Source organism: Rhinolophus sinicus, chromosome 8, assembly GCF_057876585.1.
Source record: "Rhinolophus sinicus isolate RSI-liver-muscle chromosome 8, RSI-T2T, whole genome shotgun sequence".
Lineage (NCBI taxonomy): Eukaryota > Metazoa > Chordata > Mammalia > Chiroptera > Rhinolophidae > Rhinolophus > Rhinolophus sinicus.
Genome location: NC_142508.1, coordinates 12657083 through 12678772, shown reverse-complemented (window position 1 = coordinate 12678772; position 21690 = coordinate 12657083). Strand labels below are relative to the sequence as shown.

The 21690-nt window shown below is 36.9% G+C and overlaps 1 protein-coding gene and 1 pseudogene across 5 annotated transcripts in view; both read left to right on the top strand.

Annotated features, from left to right (window-relative positions):
* Window positions 1-11999, top strand: part of LOC148757380 (cytosolic carboxypeptidase 3-like) — a 28644-nt gene extending 16645 nt beyond the window's left edge. For 2 of the 4 annotated variants that reach the window (XR_016021927.1, XR_016021926.1), the window contains one exon: window positions 617-688. Coding sequence is in view for 2 of the 4 variants with exons in the window: in XM_019750848.3 (XP_019606407.3) it covers window positions 617-688; window positions 6437-6485; window positions 7703-8048 (467 nt within the window). In the remaining 2 variants the exon portion in view is untranslated. Of the gene's footprint in view, window positions 1-616; window positions 689-6436; window positions 6486-7702 lie in introns of those variants that run through there. The other 2 variants (XM_019750848.3, XM_088799910.1) reach the window with 2 other exon arrangements.
* Window positions 12000-14784: 2785 nt separating this feature from the next.
* LOC148757379 (cytosolic carboxypeptidase 3-like) lies at window positions 14785-21572 on the top strand (annotated as a pseudogene). Its single transcript, XR_016022156.1, has 2 exons — window positions 14785-15065; window positions 18649-21572. The product of XR_016022156.1 is annotated as a cytosolic carboxypeptidase 3-like (transcript).
* Window positions 21573-21690: the final 118 nt, after the last annotated feature.

The following is a 21690-nucleotide window of genomic DNA, read 5'->3' as shown; positions in this document are numbered from 1 at the left end:
TTCATCTACTCAACAAACACTTTTTTTGTGCCATAACTTTGAGCACAAAGTCACTGTACTTTGTGTTTGGGGATGGTAAGAAGTGTACTATACCGTTCCTTTCCACTAGGAGCTCATCTTGTAATAGGGAGAGACAAACAAGTAAACAAGTTCAGGCTGTTTCACAACCTATGTTTTCATTTAACATTGCAGTATATTATTGACTTCTGTACATGTTAATAAATGGTGGCATAGTATTCCATTGTCTTAGGGAACCTTAATTTATTGAGCCACCCCCATTGTTATATTTTGTTTACATTTTTTTATTGCAAACAACAATAAAAACCTTATCACTTCCCATTTGTGTATACTCTTAATTGTTTATTTATAATAGATTTTTTAGAAAGGAATTGCTGACCCAAAGGGTATGAACATTTTTAGAGTTTTGCTATAAATAGCAAAAATGCAAAAAAAATTCATAAGATTTGACAACTGTTTATATTAATTCAATTGAGCTAAATACTGTTTACATATTATGTGTTAGCATTTTTCATTTAGAAAAAGATAAAAATATGAAATGTAAAAGAGTTGAGGAATTGTTTTCATGCTACTAATGATCTTTTACCATCTTTTCTAGATACAAGGCCAAACGTATCAGATGATTATGTATTTGATTATGTCGGAAGACAGTTCCCCAATCAAAATTTGGGTGAGTGAAATGGGACTATAGACAGTAATGAGTGGTCATCTATCATCTATATGTGAGCTATTTAATAATATGGGTATGAGCAAGATCTACACATAAGAAACTCGAAGATTGCCTTCAAATTGGATAGACAAGGAACAATACACCTTCCCAGAAATTTTGAACTTCAAATCTTTATTTTTCTTTATAGCTCTAGAAACATATAGAGGAAGCCAGTAGATATTCATTACATATCAATTTGCTTCCTTATAATTTTTCCCAGTCCAAAAAGGAAATATTCATCTGATTGTCATTCCCATCTCACTGAATCTTAAAACAGAGCGAAACCTTGAGAGTATTCTAGTCTCACCTCCTACTCATTACAAGATCCAGGCTCATCCAACCTTTGAGTGACTACACTTGGTGGCAAGTAGTTTACCAAATTGCAATACAGTCCATTCCATTGCTAGACAACTATGGCATTGAGAAAATCCTTTTTATGTTGAATTACAAACATGTATCCTTGTAAATTTCATCCACCACTTTAATAACACAGAACAGAGAGTGAAGGAACATTGAAGGTAACCATTTCTGACTGCCTCATTTTCCCTAATTCTCCTTGAAATAATGAGAACAAATGTAATGCCTCTTCCACACGATAAATCGTAAGTATTTTTTTAAAGCTGTTATTTCCCTGAAACTTTCCTTCTATTCCTTTCCACTATCCATAATACAGCATGTCAAGTCCCTCTGTCATCTTATTTTGCTCTTTTCTATCACTATTCAAGCTTGAATGAAACTGAGCACAGTATTGCAAATGGCATCTAACGAGTATACAATAAATCATCATTTTCATTTGTTTCTTTCTAGATACTAGATTTCCATTAATGCAACCTAAGATTGTGTTTGTTCTTTAAAATGATCCTAAGATATCGACATAATGGGTTAACTTATACGCAAACCTATAAAGTACTATTTTCATAGTGTGGCTGCTACGTTATGTCTCCTCCATTCTCTGCTTCAATTTTGTTTTGATATTTTGGTTCAATGTACTGGTCCCTAAATTCCTGTTAAATTAAGTCCCTTAGATTCAGCCTTTCATGAACTCCTGACCTTGATTTATGTCACATTGTTTGTTGTACTATATACATGTATATAGATATATATATAAATTGTATATACATATGTATTTGTGTGTAGACATATACATGTATATACATACATATCTATACATACATTTGACTTCTTGTCAAAGCTTCAGACTCTTATATTTGACTATCTACATCTTCACATAGATGCCCCCATGTATCCAAATTCAAATTCATCTAATTCTGCACTAACTGCTGTCCCTCCTGTATTCTGTATTCTCTGTGACTTTGGTAGCAGTACTATCTCCATAACCATCCCAGCTAGAAACCTGATAGTTATTCTTTTTCTTCCTTTCACTCCCATCGCTCATATCCAGTCATCCACTGAATCTAGTTGATTTTACCTCGTAATCCCTTTTTCTCCATCTTAACTGCCCTCATTCTTTTCAGACTCTAATTGCCTATTTACAAGAAGTCCTACAGATTTCTAATTGGTCTCCTCGCCATCAGTATTATCATCCTAATTCTACCTTTCTTTCTTTTTTAAATTTAATTTTATTAAATTTATTGGGGTGACAATTGTTAGTAAAATTACATAGATTTCAGGTGTACAATTCTGTATTACATCATCTATAAATCCCATTGTGTGTTCATCACCCAGAATCAGTTCTCCTTCCATCACCATATATTCGATCCCCCTTTACCCTCATCTCCCAGCCCCCACCCCCAACCCCCTTACCCTCTGGCAACCACCAAACCGTTGTCTGTGTCTATGAGTTTCTGTTTCTCATTTGTTTGTCTTGTTCTTTTGTTGCTTTTGGTTTATATACCACATATCAGTGAAATCACATGGTTCTCTGCTTTTTCTGTCTGACTTATTTCGCTCAGCATTACACTCTCAAGATCCATCCATGTTGTTTCATATTACCATAAAAGCGATCTATCAAAACACAGATCTGATTATGTAACGCCACCAACCTAAAGCCTTTCAGTGATTCCCAGTTTTCTAACAGTAGTTGAAATTATCACGGCCCTAAGACTTAAATACTTTTCAGTCTTTCTCTTTTAAATTTTTTTAACTTTGACTTTTGAAGTAATTTCAAGAATAATTTCAAAGAATTGTATCTAGCTACTTATCTATCTATATTTTCTCACAATACATTTTTTGTAGACATCATGCTCTTTTATCCCTAAACAAATATTTTCCAAAAACATTCTCTTAACATTAAAATCAGGAAATTCAACTTTGATACAATACTATTTTCTGTCATACTATAGCTATTACAAATTTTGGTAAGTGTACCAACAATGTCCTTTAAAGCAGAACTTCTTCCTGATTCAAGATCATTAATTGCATTTAATTACCATATCCCTTTATTCTCTTTTAAGTTGGAACAACTGCTCAGCTTTTCATCATTCACAGCCCTGTCATTTTTGAAGATTATGGACAAGATTTCTTATAGATTGTCTGGTTTTAAAATTTTAGTGTACACGAGAATTACTTGAGGAGCTCATGAAAACACCAGCTTCTGATTCTGAGTTGTTCTTTGCTGTCAACCCCCAGTTCTGCGTTTTTTATCAGGTACCTCAGATAATTCTGACGTGGGTGATCTGCAGACCACACTTTGCGACTCAGCACTTCGGGAGCTGTCGTGAGCCATGGTGGGAGCCCCAGCACTTGGGACCATCCAACCTTCATTCATCCTGAGTAGCTTTCTTGTGCAATTTTATTTTCAATAGTGATCTGTTACTTAAATTTTTTGTTGTTGTTGTTGTTGCGTTCACTGCAGTATAGAAACCGAAATCTTTAATGTGACATACAAGACTTCAATGAACTGGCCTCTAACGACCTCTCCAGTTTTATCTCTTGCTATTCTCTGCTTTTTACTTAACACCTTCGTAAAGATGATCTTCCTGTCGCCTCAAAATACATCAGTCTTCTCGCCTCCTTGTATTTGCCCATGGTGTCTTCTCTGCCTGAAACGTAATTCTCTCACTCTTCAACTACATTACTCCTCATTTAAAAAGGAGGTATGACAGTTTAATAATACTCATATACAGCTCATTACAGTAAGAGTGAGCTAGATTAGGGATAATGGTGTAAGAAATTGCTCTGATTGCTCAGAAGGGTATCTGATCCAGCCTACAAATCTCAAGAGGATGTTTTCTTGAAGGAATTGATGCTTAAATTATGATGGAGTCTTAACTGACAAGTTAGGCATTTAACAAGGAGAAGAGAGTCAATTCCTTGAATTCTTAAAAGATTGTTCTCAATGGTTTTGTGATCTCATAAGCAAGTTCTTTCCTTACTTAATATGTAATATATCTGGGACTGTAGATAACTCATTCACAGCCTTTTGACTTCTGTCATCTCTTACCAATGTTTATTCTACCCTTCACCGCCTTTCTAGTCAGAAGAAAACTCTTTCTGATAAAAAAGACAGAAGCAACTTAAGAGCTGAGGGATTCTGCTCTTTGCCACCCATCAGTATTTTAAAATAATCCCAGCAGAACAAATCTAAACATTCTTTCTTCATATCTTAGTTCACTTGATATTTTAACCTTACTGACACTATTGTTATGTGTTTCAGCCACTCTTTTATATTCAGTCTTTGTTACATAATCTTCTTTTCGTCTTTGTTTGTGTTCTTTTAAAACTCTGATGTTCATCTGCTTCCCAGAGGTCTCAATTATACTATTCGATGATTGTGCTAGATATAGAGGTAAACAATAAGTAAAACGGTTTCTCTAAAACTGGTGATCTTTGAAGCGGCCATAAGGAGTATAAAAAAGGATGAATTGACTGTGCCTCAGTTGTTCAATATTATGTTTAGATTATGGCAAAAACTCATACAGTGAAAAAAATTACATTTTGGGGTAAATAAGACTGGGTCAGATTTCAAAAATATGTCACCAGAAAGGGGCAGCAAGTTAAACAACACTAAAAACTGTAATTTATTTGAAATCCACCTTCAATTTAGGTTCAGATTACTTCGGTGCTTTAGCGAAATGAAAAAAGTTAAGAACCATATGATTTCACTCATGTGGGATATAAAACAGAAAGGAACAAATGAACAAGACAAACAAACAAAAACTCATAGACACAGACAATAGCATAGTGGTTACCAGAGGGAAGGGGGTGGGAGGAGGTAGAAAAGGAATACCCATATGATGGGTTTAAACGGGGTTCAAATATATGATGATGGAAGGAGATTTGACTTTGGGTGGTGAACCCACAATGCAACATATAGATGATGTATTATGGAATTGTACATTTCAAACCTGTATAATTTTATTAACCAATGTCATCCCAATAAATTTAATAAAATTAAAAAAAAAATACAGATGCAAAGAGCCTGAATGCCAAAAAGATAGACTACTAAAAGAAGTCAATAGATACAAAGTGGATGGACATTTTTGCAGAGCTGGAAATTAATTCCTTACAAGTCTAGAAACCTGCCATTCCAGGATCAGACTCCTTTGTATTGCAAGGCCGCCAGGGGTCAGCGTCATGTGGGCTTGGCTAAGAGGAGACCTGGAAGGCAAAGATAACTTGATTTTGATTGTGTTCAGTTTTACCACTACGTAAAGGAAAGCAGGATATCCTAAAGGCTGCAGGCAATTCAAAGAGTATTACTGGGAAAGGAAACACAGAGCAAAAATATACCACTTTATCATGGGACATAAAGAATATGTCATGTTAAGTTTTATCAAATATAGGTAATATCTATTTAGTTACCCCACTGTGTTTATATTCCACTTTTAAAAGGTCTTATATTTATCTGTCTCAAGATAACAAAATAATATGGCTTATAAAATTTAAATGTCCAATGAAAAGGAAAGACAAATATATTGTTATATTATTCTCACATACTATGTATTTAATTTGTTCTATTAATTACTACCAGTTACCTCTGTTAACTAGTCCTTTTGTTTGGCTTAAAAGCATTACTATATCATAAAAGCAAATAATACTGAATAATATATCATTTTAAATAAACACCTATTTTGTATTTTATGATAAAATCATAATACATTGGTGTATAATTATTTGTTACACGTTATACTATTTTTTCGGTCTGGTATGGTTGTGTCCTGAATTGGCTCACTACAAAGTTAGTCACCTTACTACTATACACGTAGATATCCTGCATAGGTCCTAACATATGTACCGGGGGTGCCAGAAAAAAATGTATACAGTGGACACTTTGATCAACGTTGCTCAAGCAGTAGTTCGCCATAATCAGAAGTGTCTGGACACTGATGGTAACCACTTTGAGCACCTCTTGTAATTACAGAAGTCAAACGTGACTTGTATTCATCTTTTATTATTGAGATATATTGAGTACTACAATTTTAATACAGTTTTCCTTTCTTAAAATGTGTATACGTTTTTTTGGCACCCTCTGTATATTCAGTTCTGAATTGTTTGACAATTATTGAATAGGCATTTCTGCTGTTTGCTATTCTGTTAAAAGAGTTTAATTAAAAGCCTTCCAGGGGAAATATGTACAAACGTATTTCATCTGTCAGAATGAGACAATGGCACATTAATTAAAGATAAGCTCAACGAAGCTAGTCATTAAATATATGAATGAGGTAAATATCGAGGAAGTGAAAAAGTAAGTTTTGTTCATCTTAAAAATTTGTGTTCAGAAATTTTGTGGTATATTCTCTTTTTTAGAGAAAATACCTGGACGAGACCCTCCTTGGATTCTAAAACGATGTTTAAGGTAGGAGAACTACTACCTTAGTCCTTTTCCTCTGTCTTAAAGATTTTGAGTTTGAATTAAAGCAACAGGTAAAAGTTAACTTTTTTATAACAATTGCTAATCAGAGATCTCCTTATATTCTATATAGTATCTGTGACTAGGTTAGTTTCGTATATAGGAGTGCCCAGATGATGTGTTTAAAAGGCTCTGAAATATCAATATCCCCCAACTATCCTCAATGGGTGCCTTAAAATCTACAGTGAGACATTTATCAACTATCCTCAATGGGTGCCTTAAAATCTACAGTGAGACATTTATTTCTATACATTTCCCACTGCATTGCCTGAGTTTCTCCTTCTAAAAAGAAATATTTCTGGCATAAGATGATTATTTAGCACTTCAGAGTGAATGCCTAACACATGTTTTACTATCTGTACTAGCAATCGGAGCATTGGCCATATAGGGATAGTACTACTACCTAAAAACCGGAAAAGGAATAGAAAGAGACGTCAGAGATAACATAGATGAACTTGATAGTTCAAAACTCCTAATTACTGTATCACTAGCTCCCTTGGCAAGTTTCCCTGTCCTAAGGGATAATATAAACCGTCTGAACCAAGGAACAGGTAAATCTTTGAGAACAGACTGAATTTGTAGAACAGAGAAACATGGTATGCCCGTTCTTCCTTCCTTGGCCTCTCTTCTAAGAACTTGGTTTCTGCACAGTAAAATGGATTCTCTTGAAATACATAGAATCTCCTGCCCCTAAAACTTAAAAAATCAGGTAAGAAATCATCTTGGGCATACCTGTACTTAGATCTAGAATTGATTTCAACTAAGACTTGATTTTTTAAAACATGTTATTTATCATATCTATGGAAAGAAATCAAATGATGTATCAAGATAGGAGAAAGTACTAGAAAAAGTACTGAAGTTAGAAGATGTGAATTCCCTCTTATTAGCTGTGTGATCTAGAGCGAAGATTGTAGCTTCACCTCTCTAATCCCCTAGCATTCCTTACATTCCCTCTCTGATGTAAGACGGGGAGAAGCATCGGCCTTCCTCCCTCCATCACAGGACTGGTGAGAACCCTCATAAGATAATAGCTATAAGAATACTTGGCGTACTGTGAAGTACAAATAGACAAATATAATAGACAAATGTAATACGGTAATATATCACTCTTGATTAAATAGTTCACTGTTGACGTTGAAATCAGAGTACCTAATTTCTTTCAGTTCCCGAAGTGTGATTCAGAAGCTTAGCAAAGACCAACCAAGACATTTTTTAAAAACCAATAAGAGACCAATCCAGGGAATAATTCAGCCCACGAGCACTGATTTCCGTGGAAACTGCTTCAAAGTGACACCCTTGAAGTGTGCTATGAGCAAACGGACTCTCAATTGGACTGAGAAGACACGGATACCAACAGAACCAACAGAAGGTTTTTCGGATTTTTTTTTTTTTTTTTTTTTACTGTTTAGGATTTTAATAAATAACAAAGGTGCCTTTCACTGTATCATCATTAGTAAATCCTATAAAATCTGGATTACAGGAGCTGGTTTTGCAAACAAGGATGATTAATAGCCATTTTATTCCTGACTGAAAAATACTTACTTTATTTCATCTCATATAGAGGTTATTTAACCTGTATATGAGTTGAATACAAAGGAAAATTACTTCCATTTAATATAGCCTTGGAAAAATCTACGTAACTGCTTTATTGCCAACATCTCCTTGTCACCGAGGCCCTTCCAGTACCATAGAATAACAAAAGTAACAAACCACTGATACACACAACATGATGAATCTCAAAACCACTGTGCTGAGTAAAAGAAGCCAGAAAAGAAAATGTTATATGAACTGCAAGCTAATCTATAGAGATAAAAAAAATAAAAATAAAGGTTTCCTGGAGTAGGAAAGGATAGAGTAGGTGATAAAGGGAAGAATGGACTTTAAAGGAGTACAAGGAATCTTTTAGGGGTGATCACTTCTAGATCTTGACTGTGGTGATGGTCTCACAGGTGTTTACACTGTCAATACTCCAGGGTTTTGGACCAGGGCAATTAGCTGGACTCAGTTATCTTCTGCTGAGATGGCAAAGACTGAGGGTAGAGGAGCAATTCAGTTTAGAGACATTGCTTCTGAAATGCCTTTTAGGCATTGAAGTGGAGGCATTGACCAGCAGTTGGGTATGTAATTCCGGAGTTCAGGGAAGAGACTGGGCTGGAGATACATTTGGGGATTTTCAGCATAAAGATAGTGTTTTAAGGCATGAGGCGGGATGAGGTTCCTAAGTGGTGTAGTGTAGATGTAGAAGAGGGTTAAGGAGCAAGTCCTTGGGAACTCCACTGATGGATCAGGAAAAGACTAAGAACCAGCAAAAGACTGAGGAGCATCCGATAGGGTAGGAGGAAAACCAAGAGAATATGTTGTCCTGGAAACTAATGAGATACTGTTATCAAAGAGGAAGAAATAATCATCTAAGTCTAATGCTCCTGATACATCAAGTGAGATGGATTTGCTATTGGATTGTACAACATGGAGGTTTTTATTGGGGATCTTGATCAGACAAATGTCACTACAGTACCCCCGCCCCATATTCATGGTTTCATTTTCCAGTTTCCGTTACCCACCGTCAACTGTAGTCCTAAAACACGAAATGGAAAATTCCAGAAATAAACAATTCATAAGATTTAAATTATGCACCATTCTGAGTTGCATGATGAAATCTCACACTGTCCCTCTCTGTCCTGCCCAGGGCATGAATCATCCCTTTGTCCAGGGTCTCCATGCTGGACACACTTACCTCCTGTTAGTCACTTAGTAGCCATCTCAGTTATCAGATCAGTTATCAGAGAGAGAGAGAGAGAGAGACCACATTCACTTAACTTTTATTATAGTATTTGTTATAACTGTTCTAATTTATTATTAGTTATTGTTAATCTTTTATTATACCTAATGTATAAATTAAACTTTATCATAGGTATATATGCGTAGGAAAAAACATCATATACACAGAGCGTGGTACTATCTATGGTTTCAGGCATCCACTCAGAGGTCTTGGAATTACCTGTGGATAAGGGGGGAGTAGTGTAGAACGACAGAGGTACAAATCTAATTAAACTGTATTTTGAAACACAGTACTCTTGCAGTCTCCAGTCTCGTGTTCAGCCAGGCACCACACCCAGAAGTACGTCATGGCACCCACCCCTGTATTCCATGCCTCATTCAGTAATACTTGCCATCAACCACTCATCCAAGTAAGAGCCCAAGGCACCGCCTCGTCTTCTACGTCTCTATTCTTCGTATCCAACGAGAAGCTCTACTCCCGAAGATTCTCTTGACTGTTTCTCTTCATTTTACTGCTGTTCCTTTTGTTCAGACTCTCTGCCTCCCTTGAATTACTGCATTAGCCTCCTAACTTGTCTCCCTGCCCGAAGTCCCACTTTTCTTTAGTCTCTCATTCTCCTGGCTGCCAGAGTAATCTTTCAACAAAAAAATTACAGATCTGATTATATCACTTCCTTGCGCAAAATCTTCAATGGCTCCCTAACAATTCAATGGAAAAATCAGTAAGCATCTACCCATCACAAATCATTCCTAGCTCAGAAAATTTCTCGAAAGCATTATTGTTACAAACATGGCCTCTAGGTTTGAACCCCTTTTTCACTCCCACCTGATATTCTAGTCATTCTGAACCATACTTGTGATTTCCTGAATGTGCCATGTTACTTCCACTACCTAGACTATGACCTTTTTTTTTTTTTTTACTTAAATGATTTGTACTTACTCATCAAGACTCAGATTAATGAGGAATTAGGGAGATTTCCTTATCCATCCCTAAGTATGGATTGAGACCCCCCTTCCGCCTCCTTTTGTTTATCCATGTATTCGTCAGTGAGCACTTGAGTTTCTTCTACCTTTTGGCTGTAGTGAGCAATGCTGTTATGAACAGGTACGCACAAATAACCCTTTGAGACTCTGCTTTCAATTCTTTGGGGGCATATACCCAGAAGTAGAATTGCTGGATCATACGGTAGTTCTAGCTTCAATTTTTTAAGGAACCATCATGCTGTTTTCCACAGCAGCTACACCATTTTACATTCCCACCAACAGTGCACAAGGGTTCTAATTTCTCCACATCCTTCTCAACGCTTGTTATTGTCTATTTTTTTTATAGTAGCCATCCTAGTGGATATGGAATGGAATAAATACTTTTTAAATAGACTTTATTTTTAGAGCAGTTTGATAAGCACTTTTTTTTTTTTATTGCTGAATTCAGTTTGCTAATATTTTGTTGAGTATTTTTGCATGTATGTTCATTAGGGATATCGGCCTATAGTTTTCTTTCTTTTTTTTTTTTTAATTGGGGAAGGGGAACAGGACTTTATTGGGGAACAGTGTGTACTTCCAGGCCTTTTTTTTTTCCAAGTCAAGTTGTTGTCCTTTCAATCTTAGTTGTGGAGGGTGCGTTCAGCTTCAAGTTGTTGTCTTTTTAGTCTTAGTTGTGGAGGGCGCAGCTGAGCTCCAGGTCCAGTTGCCATTTTCTAGTTGCAGGGGCATAGCCCACCATCCCTTGCGGGAGTCGAACTGGCAACCTTTGTGGTTGAGAGGACACACTCCAACCAACAGAGCCATCCGGGAGCTCAACGGCAGCTCGTCTCAAGGTGCCATGTTCCATCTTAGTTGCAGGCGGCGCTGCCCACCATCCCTTGCGGGACTCGAGGAATTGAACAGGCAACCTTGTGGTTGAGAGCCCACTGGCCCATGTGGGAATCGAACCAGCAGCCTTCGGAGTTAGGAGCATGGAGCTCCAACCGCCTGAGCCACCTGGCCGGCCCCTGATAAGCACTTTTTTAATGTTATACTTTTATTATCACAATTAACTAAATAAATAATGCTTCCTTCATATCATCTAATAAAGGACTTTCTGATATGCTCTTTCCATAGTTTTCCTCATGTCTCCATCCTTCTATTCTCAGTGATGCTTTACGTTTCTCTCTAGTCCTAACTGTTAGCCTATTAAAGACGAGGACTATATTTTTCATTCCTACTTACCAAACCAAACGTAATACCAGATACATAATACTCATTCAGTGAATGTGTGTTGAATGGCCTGTGAGTGGCTTCTCAAGAAACTGCAGATGAGTTCCTTTCATTTGCTGGCATTGCCAGAGGACTGTAATCACCCCCACCTCGTTCCTTATCTTTCAAGTCCAGCTTAGTTCAGTAAGTACTTAAGTCTCCTGTTTCCTTTCTCTTTAATAATGGCCAGTTCCTTTAAACAAATAAATAAAAATAAAAAAAGCTGTGTTGAGAAACTGTGGTACATTTATACAATGGAATATTACGCAGCCATAAAGAAGAAAGAAATCTTACCATTTGCAACAACATGGATGGACCTAGAGAACATTATGTTAAGTGAAATAAGTCAGAACGAGAAAGACAAATACCATATGATCTCACTTATATGCGGAATCTAAAGAAAAGAATAAGTGAACTAATCAGAGACAGTTTTGGAAACATGGAGGAAAAACAGAGGGTTGCTAGAGGGGCGGGGGGGGTGGGGATAAGGGGAAGGTGAGAGGTTTTGAAAAATAGTCGGTAACCACAAGATGGTCATGGGGGTTTGAAAATTAATTTGGGGAACGTACAGAGGGATAGTGGATGGGGTGGGGGGTTCACACAGTGTGAGGGATATAAATGATAAACGTCTAAGTTTTGCTTTGTCTTGTGCACCTGAAACTAATTAAAAAACAAATAAAGAAATTTGGAAAAAAAAAAAAAAAGCTGTGTGGAAGAAATTTCAAACATAAACAACAGTAGAGAAAATAGCAGAATGAATCCACAGGTGCCCATCACCCACCATTAATATTTATCAGCATCCTGCTCTTCTTGTTTCATCTATATTCCCACCACTTTTTTTGGCTAAAGTATTTAAAGCAAATTCAGCAAATCGTATCAAATTGTGGATAGCTCTAATTAGATACACATTTTTTTCAAAGCACAGTGTAGTTCTTGCTTCTATTCTAAGCGTATTCTGCTTTTTCTTACGCTGTCCACTTACCAACGTAGGCATTATAATTAGAAGTACTCCTGCCACATCCTTTAAAATGTCTGTTAGTCGTCCTCCAGGCTTTACTCGAGGTTATTTTTTTCCCTTTTCCTATGTGTACTGATTTTTTACATTGTGTTAAAATGCACGTCACATAAAATTTACCATCTTAACTATTTTTAAGTATAAAGTTCAGCAGCGTTAAGTACATTTATGTTGTTGTGTACACATACACAGAACGCTTCATTTTGCAACACTGAAACTCCATACCCAAACATTAATGCCCCTTTCTTGCCTTCCCACAGCCCTTGGCAACTAGCCTACTTTCTGTTTCCATTTCCCAGAACTTTGACTATTCTAGGAAGCTCTTACTAGTGGAATCAAATATTCGGGAGAGAAGTACAGTATGTGTCTTTTTGTTACTGATTTTACGTAGCATAATATCCTCAAGATTCATCTATAATGCAGCACAGTTTTTTTGCTTTTTAAGGCTGAATGGCATTCCATTATAGGTGTATACCACATTTTGTTTATCCGTGTATTCATCAGTGGGCACTTGAGTTTCTTCTACCTTTTGACTGTAGTGAGCAATGCTGTTATGAACAGGTATGCACAAATAACCCTTTGAGACCCTGCTTTCAATTCTTTGGAGCATATACCCAGAAGTAGAATTGCTGGATCGTATGGTAGTTCTAGTTTCAATTTTTTGAGGAAACACCATGCCATTTTCTTCTTCTTTTTTTTTTTTAATTAAATTTATTGAAGTGGCAATGGTTAGTAAAATTACATAGGTCTCAAGTGTACAATTCTTTAATGCATCATCTATATATCACATTGTGTGTTCACCACCCAGAGTTAGTTCTCCTTCTATCACTATATATTTGATCCTTTTTACTTTCTTCCACTACCCCCATACCCCCTTACCCTCTGGTAACTACTAAACTGTTGCCTGTGTCTATGAGTCTTTGTTTCTTTGTCTTGTTCCTTTGTTACTTTCAGTTTTTTTTTTTTTAATTAAATTTATTGGGGCGACAATTGTTAGTAAAATTACATAGATTTCAGGTGTACAATTATAAATCCCATTGTGTGTTCACCACCCAGAGTCAGTTCTCCTTCCATCACCATATATTCCCAATTGAAAAATGGCCATTTTCCACAGCAGCTACACCATTTTACATTCCCACCAACAGTGCACAAGGGTTCTAATTTCTCCACATCCTTCTCAACGCTTGTTATTGTCTATTTTTTTGATAGTAGCCATCCTAGTGGATGTGGAATGGAATAAATGCTTTTTAAATAGACTTTATTTTTACAGCAGTTTGATAAACACTTTTTTAATGTTATACTTTTATTATCACAAGTAACAAAATAAATAATACTTCCTTCATATCATCTAATAAAGGACTTTCTGATATGCTCTTCCCATAGTTTTCCTCATATCTCCATCCTTCTATTTTCTCAAATCAGAAGCTTTGGAGCCACCACAAACTCTTCTCTTCTTCTCTCACCCCACATCTAATTCATTAGAAAAATCCCAAAATATATCCAGTATCCCTGTCCCCCACATACACTTCTCACCCTTCTGGCCTCTGCCACCACCCTGGTCCAAGCTCTCATCCTATCCCCTGGATTATTTCAGTGGCCTTCCAAAAGATCTCTCTGCTTGTCCAGACTTGCCACTATTCACTCTGTTCTCAACTCAGCAACCAGCATGATCCTAGTAAATTTCCTACGTGACACTCCTCTGCTCAAAGGCTTCCAGTTACGCCCCATTTCACACTCAGTAACAATCAAAGTCCTCACAATGGCCTGTGAGGCCCTATGTAAACTAAATCCAAGTTACCTGGCTGAGTTCTTACCTCTTTCCTCTTGGTTCATTTTCCTTTAGCCATTGTGCCATCTTGATATTCCTTGCACACACTACCATGCTCCTAGCGTAGGGCCTTGGCACTTACTCTTCCCCTTGCCAAGATACTCTTTCCTCTGGAGCTGCTTGGCTTGCTCCCTAACTCCTTTGACATATGAGCTTCACAGGGAAGGCCTTCTCTGAACACCTTTTTAAAAATGGAAATCAACCTTTCCCCCAGGAATTTTCTATTCCCCTCCCCAGTTTTATTTCATCCCATCAACTTTATCATTATCTAACATATTATTATATTTTACTTGTTTATTTGCTGCCCCTGTAATTAAAGCATAAGCTTGAGAGAAGTAAGAAATTTTAGATAGAATCCTTGGCACGTAATGCTCAATAAGTAATTGTTGAATCAAGTCAGTCCATGTATCTGTACATATTTTTGTGGTTGCCCCCCAGATCTGCATCACAACCTAAAAAGCAAAATGAAAGAATGTACATCTTTCCAAAGGAAGAAGACTGGTGTGAATTGGACAGATGATGAGAAAAGAATCTACAGGGATAAAAGAAGGGCGCAAACTGAAGAAATATTGCAGTATGTCCTCCCTATCATGGAAAGTACTAAAAACATGCCAACCAATCAGATAAAACAGATATTCAATCCAAGAACCAACTTCCAAATCCAGCATCAGTAAGTCAATACAATTTTGTCCTTCTTAGCTATGTAATACATTCTTTTTTTAAGGAAGCAAGGATTATTAACTCATTATCCTAAGAAACACACAGGTTCTTAAAAATGGTAGCCGCTATACCACATTTGACCAAGGGACAAAGTCCCAAAGCCATAAGAAAACGTTGGAAATGTGAAGGAGTAGGTCATTAGGCCTCATCGGGTTGTTTATTTGCATGAAACTACTCATTAATTTGAATCTATGAATAAAGTATGCATTAATAAACTATGACCATCGCCTGACTTGAAATTTCTTAGATGTGTTTAAACCTGATAATCCAAGAGGGCAACCAGAATTAGAAATAATTATTTCTTGAGTTACTTCAGCTTATTATTGATACTCAGAGGAAAGCAGAAAGGATGAGACCAGATTTCTTTTAAAGATTAAAAAAAAAAAAAATAGAACCAATGCTAAGGCCAAAAGGAAGCCCATATAAATAAAAGTAACACAATGACAAGCAGATAATAATAAATATAATGCTAATATTATCAACAAATTTTGACAAAGTACTGTCTGTGTGCTAGACACTGTCCTATGTTTATACACACACACACACACACACACACATATTTTACGTTCTACACTTGAGGAAATTCAGGTACAAAGAGGTTATTAATTTGTCCAAGGCCACGCAGCCAGTAGGCAACAGAATTGGATTCAACAGCAACTGCACGTTCTAACTCCAGAGTCCTTCATCACTATGCTTCATCACGTTTTTCTTTATAATATAAATGAAAAACAGAGGACCAACATACTTAGTATTCCAAGATAGCCTACAAAGGAATGACAAAATTATGACAATTATAATAGTAGGAAAATGGGCAAAGGCTGTGAACCTGAAATTCACACACACGCACACACAAACATGGCCAATGAACATTTTTAAATGTTCAATCTCACTTAAATCTCAATTAAAACAATAATGAAATACTATCCATTTCTGCCTTTCAGTGAAGAATTCATTCACTAATTGTTGGAATATAAACTGGTACAGAGTTTCCGGAAGAGGGTCCAGCAATATAAATTTTTTTTTAAGAGTTTTAATTGGGGAAGGGGAACAGGACTTTATTGGGGAACAGTGTGTACTTCTAGGACTTCTTCCAAGTCAAGTTGTTGTCCTTTCAATTATAGTTGTGGAGGACGCAGCTCAGCTCCAAGTCCAGTCGCCGTTCAGGGGGCACATCCCACCATCCCTTGCAGGAGTCGAGGAATCGAACCGGCAACCTTGTGGTTGAGAGCCCACTGGCCCATATGGGAATCGAACCGGCAGCCTTCGGCATTAGGAGCTCAGAGCTCCAACCACTGAGCCACCAGGCAGGCCCATAAATTTAAAATCCTTAATATCTACATTCATTTTCACAAGAAATGCCACTTTTAAAAATTGATCCTGGGGGGGGGGGTGAAAAAAAAAACCTAGATGAGGGCTAAAGATTTCTATAGCAATATTCATTTCACTATCGTTTATAAGAACCAAAGGGGAAAAAAAAACAATTTTGAAAAAGAAGGATAAAGTAGAAAAGAATCACTCTGTCTAATTTTAAGACCTTTTATATCGCTATTGTAATCAACAGACTGTAGTAGTGGAGGAGGAACAGACATATTATCAATGGAACCAAATAGAAAACCCAGAAACAGACCCATCCAAATATGCTTTACTAATTTTGACAAAAGTACAAAAGCAACTTAGTGGAGGAAAGAGAGTATTTTTAACCAATGTTGCTGGAACAGTTAGACATCCATAGGCCAAAACAATGAAACTTGACCTAAATTTATATCTTAATACAGAAAAAAAAAGAAACACCTCAAAATGTATCATGGACTTTAACTGCACAATACAAATCTATAAAACTTTTAGAAAAAAATAGAAAATCTTGATGATCTAGAGTGGGCAAAAATGTTATACTTTACACCAAAAGCATAATCCATAAATAAAAATTGATAAATTGGACTTCATCAAAAGAACAGTGTTTGCTCTTCAAAAGGCCCTGTTAAGAAGATAAGGAGACAAGCTATAAAATAGGAGAAAGTATTCACAAACCACATAAACAAGAGACTAGTATCTAGATTAAAGAGGTCTCAAAATTTAACAATAAGAAAAGAAATATTTCATTTAGAAAATGGGCAAAAGACATGAATAGACATTTCACCAAATGGAATAACCACCCAAAAAGATGTTCCACATGACTGGCCATTATCAAAATGCAGATTAAAACCACAATGAGATAACTACACACCTATCAGAATGCTAAAATGAAACATAGTGGTAACACTACTGATGAAGATACAAAGAAATCGGATCACTCGTATATTGTTTGGGGGAATGTAAAATTGTACACTCACTCTAGAAAACAGTTTCACAGTGTCTTAAAAAACACACACACATATAACTACCAAATGGCCCTGCAATTGCTCTCCTGGGCATTAATCCCAGAGAGATGAAGGCTTATGTTCACACAAAAACCAGTACGCAAATGGTTATAGCAGCTTTATTTGTAACAGCCATGAACGGGAAACAATCCACATGTTCTTCAATGGATGCATGATGAAAGCAAACTGTGGTACATCCATGCCCTGAACGGCTACTCAGCAATAATAAGGAGTAAACTACGGATACACGAAACAACCTGGATCCCTCTTCAGAGAATTATGCTGGGTGAAAAAAGCCAATCCCAAGAGGTGGCATACAGTATGATTCCATTTATATAACGTTCTTGAAATGATGAAACTGCATAATTCAGACAACAGATTAATGATTGCCAGGAGTTAAGGAGGGCACGGGCAAGGAGGAAAGTAGGTATTTTGTTAAAAGGGAAACATGAGGGAACTGTTCTGTACCCTGACAAATCAATGGCAATATCCTGATTATGTTAGTCTACTTGCAACTATCGTTTTGCAAGATACTACATTTGGGGGAAACTGGCGGAAGTCTCCATGGGATCTTTCCGTATTATTTCTTCCAACCACAGATGAGTCTACAGTTATCTCAAAATTAAAAATACAGTTGAGATTTTGTGGTTAAAAAAATTGAATTCTGACTCAGAGACTTTAAGTGGCTCCAATTAATAATTTTACAAAACTTCCGTCTCATGAGGAAATCTTCCCTCTCTTGGGTTTATGTTGATCTTTTTACTGACTATAAAAAAACAAACTTAACAGTATTTGGACTGAGTTCATTCTAATAAAATAAACAATGTATTTAAATTTGTTTATTTAAATAACAAAGTGAAATTTTAGAGAACAGTTACTTCCACTAGATATATAAGGAGCAGCAAGTAACCATTATATCAGGAAGCCTGGGGCCAGGGCAGGTACCCAAATAAACATGTTCTCCAGGCATTTAGAAATACAGAATCGGAGTGATGCTGAAAAATCATGACTGGAGATGCAGACTTGGATCATTCTCATAGAAATAAGGGTAAAAGTCTTAAGGGAGGATGAACTCAAAGGAAAAAACTAGACTTATACTATGACAAATACCTAAGGATTCTAGATACCTAGGGCACATGCTGGGCAAAAACTCACACATTTTTCTTTCTTTCCTAGACTACATCCAGCTACTTATGGAAACATAAAGACATACAGGACATCTTGGGCACCACCCACACATCCCCCTCTTACAAGCCAAAGGAATCTAATGGTAAGCTCTTCAGAATGGTGCAAGTCTATGTCCCAGAGGTCATTTGAAAGTTTGTCACTGCCCAAAGGACACAAGAAGAGGAAAAACTGTTCTCAAATCAAAGCCTTAAAGACTAAAGACATGAAAGCTGACGGCAGCAAATGGGAAACTGCCTCCTCATGTTTTGAGAAGGATGTGAATATTATTAAAGGCAAGAGTCTTCAAGCCAAAGAATCCAACCAGCAAAGCTCTACGCAGACAGCCTTCCCCTCTAACTAAAAATAAGGATGAGCAACCAGATAGGAATGATGGACAATCCCCCTTCCATTCGAAGTTCTAAAGGCAGAAATAATCTACCTTTATGCTGCTCTGAAAACTGTAGATAAAAGACGACATGTACTTATTTACATATTAAAAAGAAAAAGAGAAGCCTTCCCCATCCGTCTCTATTTCTCCCCCTATATATGAATTTGCATATACTAAACTACAAATTCTAAATCCCTCACCTTCAATGGCAGCACCTTTCAGAGATATAAAAAGAAAATCCAGAGACAACATACTAGAAAATTTGAAATCATTTAGGTATTTATATTTAACTTTTGTCAAGATGGAAAAAAAAAAAATCTCTGAATTTTGGTGTTGTATGAATAAGTCATTTTGGAAGAAATCCAAAGTTCAGAGACACATGTTTGCCTGCCCTGGTTGAAGACTATTGTTATGTCAGTGAAAACATGAGAGAGTTTACACAAGCTTAGGAAGCCCTCAAGTCGCCTGTCATAGAGGCCAGTCGTCTGAAGGTACAAACTCCATGTTTGGCAGCACCTAATAGAACGGTGAACAGGTCCGCCTCTTCACTTGAGGACGCAGTAGACCTCGCAAAAGAGGATAGAAAAGCGAGCTCCCTAAACTGCCCTGTCATGGTGTGTTAATGGATCGTCTTCAAAGACAGACATGATTAGTTAAAGATGGGTCAGCATCCTTCCAATCCCAACTAACTAATGCCAAAGGCATCTTGGGAAAAAAAAAAGTAGGACAACTTTAGAGGGAAATAAATGGTTGCTTTGGGTGAAACTACTCATCTACAGGAAAGCCTAAACCTGCTTTCCCAAGAAGACGGGAGATAAAATATAGGAACTGAAGGACCAGGGGGAAAAAAAGATGCTTGAAAAGTAACACACATGAATGAAACAGGCTGTAAATGATAAAGGAAGCCCTTAAAATCTCTGACTGAACCTTTGCTGCAGGTTGTAAGTTTTCCTTCTCTCTTTAGAGATCACACAGATGATGGCCACGTCCCCCTCCCAAAGAAAGGAGCAGAGCTGTGCCCTGTGGCCACAGGGATCCAGAGTCACATTCAGGTTCAGTTCAGATTTCAAAGCAGCCAACACTGAATATCTACACCCACTGTAGGACAGCCATTTTTTTCCTCTCTTTAAAAGTAATTTCAATTTAATAATAATAAATAAATTTAAGAAAGTAATTTTTTTAAAAGTTTATGGGGGTGACAATTGTTAGTAAAGTTACATGGATTTCAGGTGTACAATTCTGTGTTACATCATCTATAAATCCCATTGTGTGTTCACCACCCAGAGTCAGTTCTCCTTCCATCACCATATATTTGATCCCCTTTACCCTCATCTGAATCCCCCCCTCACCCTCACTTACCCTCTGGTAACCACTAAACTATTGTCTGTGTCTATGAGTTTTTGTTTCTCATTTGTTTGTCTTGTTCTTTTGTTGTTTTTGGTTCATATACCACATAGCAGTGAAATCATATGGTTCTCTGCTTTTTGTCTGACTTATTTCACTTAGCATTATATTCTCAAGATCCATCCATGTTGTCACAAATGGTCCTATTTCATCTTTTCTTACCACCGAATAGTATTCCGTTGTGTATATATACCACAACTTCTTTATCCATTCATCTATCGAAGGACATTTTGGTTGTTTCCATGTTTTGGCCACCGTAAGTATATTTCCTGCATAACTTTTTGTCTCCCCTGGATTAGTGTTAAGTACGTAGAACACCAGGCAGACTGACAGATCAAGGCAGTTATCCAGGGGAGACAAAAAGTTATGCAGGAAATAAAAATAATTTTACATGGTTCAACTACTGTATATGGTATTTACATAGTTATAATATTATAGACACTGCATACTGATTTATCCAAAATTATAACCAGTTGGGAAAGAGGAGGGAGTTAGGACTTCCACTTGTGGAATGTGGAGTCAGGAAGAGGAAAGCTAAATCTTCATCTTCTATAATTCAGAGTCAGTAGATTATGCCCGAAACTGAAAAATCAAGAAGTACCGATATAAGCATGTTACTTAGAGAACTGAGGCAAATACCTAAAATAGCAGGTGAAACAGGTGAAAGTGCTTGTCTCTGCAGAAGAAGAAAGGCAGAGTGTGAGACGGCTTGTTTTTCGCAACAAACTTTGGAGAATTATTTGAGTCTTAAAAACTATATGCATTATAACTGAATAAATTCTTTAAATATACATTTCTCTCTCTTCTATATTGCATCACTTCAACAGTTCCAGTGTTCCGTTTTCAGAGTAATTAGTTTATGTTAGTACCAAAATGTTAATTTTTGTCTCTGCCCTGAAGGCATTACTGTGAAGGCTAGACTAGATATTCTGCCTTGAATAATAACTTCCATTACTGTGTGCCCAGTACTGCACTAAGCACTTTCACACAATACCTCCCATTTCTGCAACAGCCATGTAAAGTCATTTTACAGATGAGACTTAAATAATCTGCTAACCTCTAGCAGCGCTCCCTGATGCCACAGCTGTGTTCTTTCTTTGTCAGATCACATCACCTCTATCTAGGCTTTGAGTTTCAAAGAACTGCAAAGGAGGGACACACGTAACAAATCAAAGATCTCATTTGGGGGGAGGGGAAGAGAAACCCTGAAGGATTCAGCCATATTACTAGATAGTTGTGTACTGACTTAACCCCAAATT